Below are 10013 nucleotides of genomic sequence, written 5' to 3' on the forward strand. Positions count from 1 at the left end.
TTGACAGTAAGAGATAGATAGCTTGAGTTATTAAAATATATTAGTTGTAGACCCATGCGATGTGTGGGAATATACAACTGTAAGGACCATATTGGAGTTCCTAGCTCAAAGTATGAATGGACTTAGGCCCAAAAAACCCAAAACAATGAATTTATAAAGAATGAGTTAGAAAACTGGGTTTTAGTTAATCAAACAACAAGTTAAGTAAGTTGGAGACAAAAGAGTGAAAACATACAAGTTGAGACTGAAGAAAAAATGTCCTCGGCAAAGTTCGAGCAGACTGGTTCTTATATAATGCTTTTAAGTATGGTTATAAGTCTAATTCTAGATTGTTACAGTATTTCTTTCTTGATTTTTCGATCCCTTTGTCTCATTGCCACCTTCTTCTTTTATACTATCTCCCCATCTCATCTCCACCTTCCACGTGCATGCTCGATGGTTGGTGTTGATACTTGTCCCATCAGCCCCTTCCAAAAGTCTTCATATAGCAGCTGTAAGGACCATCTTGGAGTTCCTAGCTCAAAGTATGAATGGACTTAGGCCCAAAAAGCCCAAAACAATGAATTTATAGAGAATGAGTTAGACAACTGGGTTTTAGTTAATCAAACAACAAGTTAAGTAAGTTGGAGACAAAAGAGTGAAAACATACAAGTTGAGATTGAAGAAAAAATGTCCTCGGCAAAGTCCGAGGAGACTGGTTCTTATATAATGCTCTTAAGTATGGTTATGAGTCTAATTCTAGATTGTTACAGTATTTCTTTCTTGATTTTTCGATCCCTTTGTCTCATTGCCACCTTCTTCTTTTATACTATCTCCCCATCTCATCTCCACCTTCCACGTGCATGCTCGATGGTTGGTGTTGATACTTGTCCCATCAGCCCCTCCCAAAAGTCTTCATATAGCAGCTGTAAGGCTGATAATCACTGTTCAGGTATCATCTCCAAATTAATGAGGCTAGAGAGTTAGCTGTAATGAATTTAATGCGGTGGCAGCATCTTTTTTCTTAGATATTTTAGGACTTCTCCCTTTCCTATGTCTCTATCGTGCCTATCTATGCCGACCGAATTTCTTGGAACGTTCCTCTGAACAATGGATCACTCCTCTTAACTTCGGCCTTTATTAGCTGATGAGGCATTCATCCTCGGACAATCCTCCTAGGCCATTATGACCAAAACTAACTTCTTCATTTACTAACACAGTCTCTTCTGTTAAAGATTTTTCCTCCTCGAACAACTCTTAGTCCTCGACTTGGGCCACAGGCCCAATATACAAATAGATAATAGACCCCTGGGCCCAATGTCCCTACAACAACTATTATTCTATTATTTTTTTTTTGAGATAATAGATAGAAAAACTATTCTTTTTTCAAGTGATCTATATTATATATTCAAAATTTTGTATAGTGTGTGTGTGGTTTTTTTTTTTCTACAACTAAAATTTTTAAGTTCCAAAATTAATTATTTGAATTTCTTATTCTCTTAAAAGATTATCACGATAACCAAACTTCATCACAAATTTACAATTAATATTACTCAAATAATTTATAGAGACATTCAAATACATAAGCATCTCACTTCTAAAATATCTAAAAATTAACTCAAACCAAAACTATAAGAGGGATAGAGAGTACATGTGATAAATAACTCAAAAAACACACCACCAAAGTGTATCATCCAAAAGTAGAGATAACAAAAACCATCAATCTAAAATAGAGTTGCAAGAAAGAATTAATGAGAGAGAGAGAGAGAGAAAACAATCACATTTTTTGGAAGAGAATGTGAGACAAATAACGAAATTATATAAAAGAAGATGAGTAGAAGAATATTCAAAAGAAAATGTATAGTTATAAACACCAAATTATCTAAATCATGCTATGTGATAGATTAACATTAAACTGTAATTTCATAGGATAACACGTAACAAACAAAGAAAATAAAATTAAAAAGATAAAAAAAAATTAAAATATAACAAAATCATATCAATTTAAAGTAGAGATAAATATAAAAAATCATTAATCTAAAGAATTAAACGTCCACCAAAAGAAAGAATATATATATATATATATATATCGAGAGAGAGAGAGAGAGAGAGAGAGAGAGAATATTCACCTTTTTGTGTGAATAATATATGGATTGAATGGAAGAGAAAATAACAAATTTTTATAATAAAAAAATGGGGAGAAGAAGAGTCAAAATAAAAAGAAGATGAAGGGATGAAGAGAAATTGTAAGGTTAATGTATAAACTATAGAGTAGTGGGGAAATAGAAAGGTAAAAGAAAGTAAATGGTGGAGAATGTGTAATTGTAAAATGGCAAATTAATAAGGAGAAAAATAATTAAAATGGAGGGAGAAAATATTGAAAATAAGTTGATGATATGGCGTTGATGTGTCTCGATAGGAGCGTAGCAACATTAAACGCTACCCTTCAGCTTTTAGATATATATAATTATAGATTAAGTAAATTAACTTTAAAAATAAAAAACTTATTAACCACTAAAGAGGTGAAAATTTGATTTAGAGTTTATAACATGATAGACCTCAACCAGGCATAGGTTCGTTTTTGAGAATTCAACCACCACTCTAATCAAGACTCATTTTGATTGCTAGTAAGGCAACCCAATCCATCACTTGAAAGCAAAAACATGCGGAACACAAAAGCTAGACCCAACCTCACTACCAGTTCTTCATTACCGGACTCAGCCACACATTTGAACTTATGGTCTGTCTCGCTAACTCTACTCTATCCTACTATTCTCCACTCCCATTCGATTCAAACAAGCCCTTAAAGACCTTTGGTCCCTCAAACTACTTTCCTGGTCTCCAAATCACCCCTACCAACCATGGTCTTATTCTTACACAAACTAAATATGCAACTGATGTTCTTCATTGCTTCCATATGTATGATGCTAAACCTATTAAATCTCCATGTTGCCCCTCCAATATTTGACATTCACTACCTATCCGACCTTTTCTATATATGCTGTCCAACAAGTATGTCAGTTCATGCGTACTCCCACATATCAACACCTCCAAGCTGCAAAACGTATCTTAAGATATAATCGTGGAACTTTTTACTGTGGCATTCACTTCACTCCAAGCCCCTTAACTTTGTTTGCCTTTAGTTGACTGGGTTGGAGACCCTTTCACTAGATGATACACCACTGGCCTTGTTTTATTTCTCAGCAACAATTTAAACATTTTAGTTTCTTGGTTTTCAAAGAAACAAAGCACTTTTTTTGCTTCTCTACAGAAGCGAGTACAGAGCTTTTGCTTCCACAGCTGCCGAGTAGTTCTCATGGTTGCACCACAAATATAATTTTGCAGACATCTTCACGGAAAGCCTTCCTGCTCCACGATTTCAGGAGCTCCAATCCAAATTTCAAGGAGAAAATATATCCAAACTTTAGAGGTGTAATTTGTAATTTACCCATATATATCTTTTCATATATTTTCACTTAACATTCTTATTTGAACTACTTGCATTTTATGAATATGTTGTTTCTTAATAACCCAACATTCAGTATTATTGAGAATAGATGGTCTTATAGAATTTTTCCTTTAACTTAATAGGTATTCTATGATCACATAGTACTACATATGTGCTTCTCCACTTTATGCACCTTCCTCTTATTTTATGATTCAATTATTGATACAAGTTATTGAAAGCTCTCACTCTTTGGTATCTCTTGACTATCAAGTCTCATAGCCCCTTCATCTTTGTTTCTTGTTTTACCAAATTTATATTCCATATAGTTTATTTTAGTCTTACTTAATTGAAAGCTTTTAGATTCTAAAGTGTCTCACTAAATTTCTAACCTGACATTGATCTCGACAATCAATTGCATGCTAATTTTATCCGCAATGAATTGTAAGCTAGATTGTATAATCAATGGTACTTCAGCACAAAATCTCTCCTTTCACGGCCATGACATGATATCAATATTTTTAGAAAAAGAAAACGAAAGGCATTGATTTCATTGAGTTTAGATGCCATTCATCTGCTAAAAGTGACCGCCCATGGGAAGTTCTAATATTATTAGGTTTCCTTCAGAAGCATTTATGCATTCCAGCTATTTACTCTAATGCTTGGGTAATGGGCATGTCCAGTGTATTTCTATCCAGAAAATATGCACGTTATTGGCATAAAAGCCAGGACACAGCTTGGATGAAGGGGGAGGGCTCTACTCCCCTCTCTCTCCCTTCATCCAAATGGGCCCTAATCATGTAATGACTTCTTCAAAATTCAGTTTGTCTGAAAGATAAAGAAATTCTTATTCTTCCCTCACCACACAGCTTCACACCATTTATTTGTTGGCCAAAATGATAAGTCGAATCACAGCCCCTTGTTGAAACTTGAAAGAACCCAAAACTTAGAATCTGCAGAAGGGACTTTCCACCTTCAGGAAGGATCCATATATAATCAAATTCTGCTTAAATGCATAATCAGTTTGATTTAGACCCAATTTTAAAGCAGATATCTTCATTCTTTATATTGTAGGCAAAAGATTTTCCTTACAATGACCATTTGTTGGAGGGTTCAATTTCTCACCTCAACGTATTAACAAAAAAAAAAAAAAAAAAAAAAAAACAAGGAGCATTTACACAGAACTGAGTATGCCTAAAAAAGTATGGCATTATCTCCGGTATTTGGCAAATTTCAAGAGTTCTATCCTCTTCTTTAGAGTACAGTACTTCTAGTCTCTCTCTTAAGTTGCTATGTAGTTGAAGATTTTTGACAGCTAAATAACAGCTTCCATGCGTGAAACTAGACCCTACCAACAGGGGAGGAGGGTGGATTTGGAGCATATTTTGCAGATGCTCTTCTTTGGCTTCCATCATTTTCATTCAAAATAGGTTCCTTGAAAACTTTTGCTTCAGACTTGTCCAAGAGATTGAACGGTCTCTTACAGCTTAACACTGCGACACAAATGAAGAATGATTGCAACAGAGAGATTGATGAATTGAATTCAATTGAGTATAATCCATCCTTCAATTCTGTCAAGCTGAAGAAAGGACTGGCCTGCTGAGATCCTCCCTGAATGCAAGTACATTATGTAGATGTAATGGCATATCAATATAAACAAGTGGGGACAAAAACAGAGGCTGAAGGATAATGGTAGTACCTGGAGAAAAAGTTCAATATGGTCTGGGATAGGGCAATCTTTGGAGATCTTGGGAATCTTAGTGCTTTGGTTCTGGTTGGAGAGAACACGCAGTTTGCAGCCAACATCCCAACCTCCACAGTCACATGATCCTCCAGATTTCCATCGATCCATCAATGGCGAAGGCTCTCCTTTGCTTGGTGAGCCATGAGCACCACCTGGAAGTATGACTACAATACTATCAGAGTCTTCAGTTTCTTTGTAGTTGCAAGAGCACCTGTCTTCTGGCAAACATTTTATGCAGAGCTTCTCCATAAAATCTTTATCACTCTCCGTTCCATCATGGCTTATGTTTTCATTAGGGATCTTGACAACAACGGCTGCAAGCTCCTTGTTTGACATGAGTTTCAGTGGTTCTTGATCTGCCTGTCTTAGCTCAACACCTGACAAGACAGATTCTCTCACCAAGAACTGGTTGTTGGAAGAGCTGGAAACCTTCATCTGACCGACGACATTATAGACGCATCCATGACTAGGCCTTTTACTTCCTTGACTTATCCAGCCACCACTTTTCTTCTTAATTTCATTAACAAAGTAAAACGTATAATACTGGCCTGAATCATCCTTCCCAGATGATGTTAAATTTTTCATTGTGGCTGCAAAGATCATTTTGTCATTCTTGACTGCAAAGCTAAACAAAGGGAGCCCATTCTTGACTGTAAGTTGCAAAAAGGCTTGAGTACTTGATGCCTCATGCATCTCATTCTGGAGTGCGTCATTGCCACTTGTTGGCCTAGAGCAAAAGGAATCCAAACTTTCTTTTGATGGAAGAATGGTTTCAGCAGAATGGAATGAATTGGATACCTTATATTTCAGTATTGGGTCTAGTAACCTTCTTAAAGGGCTGGACTTTACTCTGTTGTGACCATTTGACTTCTCTCTGTTTGAAGTATCCGAATAACGAGAAGTTTCAGATCTCACTGGACCAGACTTGACACTAACATATGAGGAGCTCAACTGTGGTACAGATGAACCCTCCTTGAAACTGAAACTTCTTCCCACACGACTTAAGCTGAAGCTAAACCGGCGATTGGGTGATGGATTTCTACCTCTTCCAGCTGCCAGCTCAGTGATTTCTTCATCCAATGTTTTTGAAGTATCAACATGTAAATTTTTAAGCTTAAGAAGATCCAACTCAAGCTTTTCTGCATTGACACCTTTAGATAGCAGAGTGGATGTCATATCTGAGCATTGGGATGTTTGATATGCAACAGATGAAAGCTCCTTACCCCGAGCATTGATCAGGCTACGTGGCATAATGTCTGACATGGCGTTAGTCTCAACTCTAGAAGGCAGTGGACATGAGTGTGGAATTTCAGAACAGAGTTCTGCACAGTGAAAATCCGCACGAGAAAAGCTATCTGAAAAATGACTCCCCTGTGCCTCAGATGACTTCTTCTTGGATAATTTTTCGGGTTGTGAAAGTTGGAATACTTCTGAAAATTCATTCTGGGGTAATTCGTTTGGTCGAAGGAGAACAATGTTGTTATGCTCACCAGGGGAACATCGATTGGTGAGATCTATATCTGTTTGTTTCAACTCCTCTACCCTCTTCCTACTTTCACCATTGCCAGTACTTAGCTTCTCCTTTGAACCAAGTGAGACCCCATAGCTCCCCCTATTTGAATGCCCAGCTCCAGTTTCTGAGGTTACCTTTTGATCTCTATCTTTTCTCCTGATTCTTAATTCTCGCAACTCCTCTTTGCTCTTCTTAGCTTCATCAATCCCAGCACTCGCTTTGTGCTTCTGATTGAGTGAGATCTCATTAGTTCCTGAATTAAATGTCAAATTTCCCATTTTTGAAGTAATCTTATGATCTAAATCTCTCCTCTTCGCCCTATCAAGTATTATATCTGAAAATTTTCCACCAGAAGACTTCTGTGTCCAAGGTACCTTTTTCTGCCCATCCCTGTTACTTTTGGAAGCAGTCTCAAAATCTTGGAGTTGTATGACATTCCGGACAGACGGTTTGGCACCTTGAGTATGGCCATGCTTATGAGCTGAGTTGAGAGTAGAATGAGGCAGAGAGTGTTGCTCAGCAAATGCCTTGCTTTGGACTGTACTAGAGAAGGTAGATGATCCACTGGTTGCTTTTGATGATATATTACAGCCACTGCATGATGCATTATTACTGCTTCTGTCTGGGACTGGCTTTTGCTGATGTTTCCATTTTTCTAGTTGTGCCCAATCTAGGACCCCAAAATTCAAAGCTTTCTCTTGGAGGTTTTCTTCTTTCTGTGCACGCTGGAGATAACTGGGCAAATTTGACATGTGTTTGACAAGCTCATCTTCTTTACTAGTATTTGCCTTGACAGACTGCCTCTTATGATTCCCTGAAGACTTTGCTTGGACTGAGATTTTTTCATCCATATAACGTCTTTGTTCACGATGCCAATCACTGTATTGTAAACCAGCAGGCATTTTTAACTTGTCTTCATACTTTGGATTTTGACTTGCTTGGGGTGAGAGGACCCTCTGCTTCACAATCTTGGATTTGTTCTGCTGTTTTGAATTCTTTTTGAGCTCTGAACTGACTCCTGTTTCTCCAGCAGGTCTTCGGAACTCATTAGTTGGATGTATATAGGATGTCATGATATCAAATATTGTCAAGCTTCAATGACACATATTAGCTGCCAGCATAGTGTGTGGAAGAAGATATTGGTCACCACTCTGCAACATTTATGAAAAGTTCACATAGGAGAGTGTTCCTATGATGCTGAGCATAAGAATCATATTAGATGACTGTAACCAAACTTGAGAGAGAGAGAGAGAGAGAGAGAGAGAGAGAGAGAGAGAGTATAATCAAGATGCCAAAGCATTTTAAGCTTTTAAAACAAGAAACCAACACAGATGAAAGTCATGCAGGTAAAGACCCTTTCCTTATCACAATACAGGAGAAAAAAATTGATCCTCTTAAAGGGGAAAACATTTCTACGTCACAATCAATTAAACTCTCAAGAATCAGAAGCCACCGCAGAAGAAAACAGAAGCAGTACAGGATAGGATTACCTGAGCTGAATAACTACCCTGAATTCTGAATTAAAACAAACATCACTACTCAGATAGAACCTCATCTTCAATATATTTAGATGATTGCTAAAATTTTCAGATAACACATTAAAAAATCATGCGGGGGAAATGTGATCATGTGGCAATTCTTTACCAACTGAAATCAACAATATTTGGATCAACGAAAAAAAATCTTGTCTAGAAACTCAATAATTATGGCATGAGGAAAAAGAGATGTTCCACTTGACAGCAGTAAGACAAAGATTGAATTTGAATGTGACTGCTAGCATTATTGGTTAACATTTTGAGTGGCCCCATTGGTGCACCAATGCATAAATTCTTGACACTTAAAGTTAGTTTAACAAACATTTCCTTTTTCTCTCCAACTATTTAACCTAATCTTCAACATGGTCTGGAAATTATCCTCACACATTTCCTTTTCTTCCTTGTATAATCATGACCCAATATCCATACATTAAATATAATTAGTTTTAAGTAAGTTTCTTAATACATGTAAAATAATTTTTCAACAAACACACCTATCAGAAAAGACTGGTATCTATCAAGTTCAAGAGTCTCTTTTCTTGGTGGTACTAGAGTGATTTCAAGCATTACTTGAGCTCTCTAATAGCACTTGGTCAAAGACTGCATCGATAATAATGAGACTAAACTAAACTGTGTTTGTTCCATTTTACAGCATAAAAAATACTTCTCTCATAATTTTTGTTTTTTCTTTTGGTTGGTCAAAAAAATAAAAAAATGAAAATCATCTTGGAAAAGACAAAAGCCTCTGATTCTTATCCAATCCTCGCTGCTTTTTTTTTTTTTTTTTTTCTTATCAGACAAATAAAACTGTTTCCTTTGTTGCAAAAATGAATTCTCCAGTTGCAGCAATGCTACAAAGTTCATACATTTCAATATTATCTTTGATTAATGGCATGTGCTTCGGTTTCTCTCTCAAGTCAAAGAAAGAAAGAAAGAAAGAAACAGATCCAAACAGAGCATTACATCAAAATACCATATAAATATCAACTTAAGCACTTATCAGATAAATAAATAAACGAATTCTAGCTCCGTTTGATAGCTGAGAAAGCTGAGGAAAATAAATGAAAAAAAGTAGCAAAAGCAAAAGCAAAAGCAACAAAGTCCTACATTTCCGCAACTTCTTCAAAAAACAAAGAAATACCTCAAGCAAAACGCCAAACCTTAGGCTAAAACTAAAACACACCCACAATCCCGAAAACAAATTTGGTATTTTCAAGAATCCAAGATTCCATTTTTTCTCTCACTTTCCTCTGCTTTCTCATTAACCAAACGGATCCAAAAACAAATAATAATTAAAAAAAAAAAAAAGGTTCTTTCACAAATCGGAGGACGTACCTCAACAATGCAGAAGCAAAATGCAGGAAACACCGAAACTCGTCGATCCCAATAAAGATCCGAAACGTAACGACACCACGGTCACAAAAAAACACAACACAACAACGAAAAGAATATATCTCAAACCAACGTAGACTGTAAGGAAAGAAAAGAATTATAAGCGCTACAGAAAACAATGCTATTTCTATAGTAAAACTCAAATCTTTTTTTTCCTTCCTAAATGTTTATGTATACACATGTATATGAGTTTTGTTTCTCCAAAGCTGAAAATAAAGAAAGACCCAGCAGAGCTATTTATTTTTACAGACACAAAAAATCATGGAGCACTGTGAGTCTCTGTCTCAGTGAGTGAGTGAGTAAGAGAGAAAGAGAGAGAGAGAGAGAAAATGTCGTGGAGCGTTACTTTTTCTATTTTTTTTTTCTAATCAAACGGTTGAAAAGCGAGGCAGAGCTATTGGGCTA

General features: G+C 36.3%; 1 protein-coding gene across 3 annotated transcripts; it reads right to left on the reverse strand.

The window, feature by feature from the left end:
* Positions 1-4463: 4463 nt before the first annotated feature.
* On the reverse strand, positions 4464-10013 carry LOC115953435. 3 transcript variants are annotated; one of them, XM_031071076.1, is made up of 3 exons: positions 9552-10013; positions 5124-7832; positions 4464-5035 (listed from the first exon to the last, which is right to left on the reverse strand). In XM_031071076.1, exons 2-3 carry the CDS (start codon positions 7752-7754, stop codon positions 4766-4768), a joined length of 2901 nt encoding a protein of 966 aa, XP_030926936.1. In that variant the 5' UTR covers positions 7755-7832; positions 9552-10013; the 3' UTR covers positions 4464-4765. The 3 variants fall into 3 exon arrangements, with proteins under 3 accessions (XP_030926936.1, XP_030926935.1, XP_030926934.1); XM_031071075.1 differs by having other exon boundaries at positions 5124-7870; XM_031071074.1 differs by having other exon boundaries at positions 5124-7878.

The sequence above is a fragment of the Quercus lobata genome, chromosome 7 (genome assembly GCF_001633185.2).
Source record: "Quercus lobata isolate SW786 chromosome 7, ValleyOak3.0 Primary Assembly, whole genome shotgun sequence".
Lineage (NCBI taxonomy): Eukaryota > Viridiplantae > Streptophyta > Magnoliopsida > Fagales > Fagaceae > Quercus > Quercus lobata.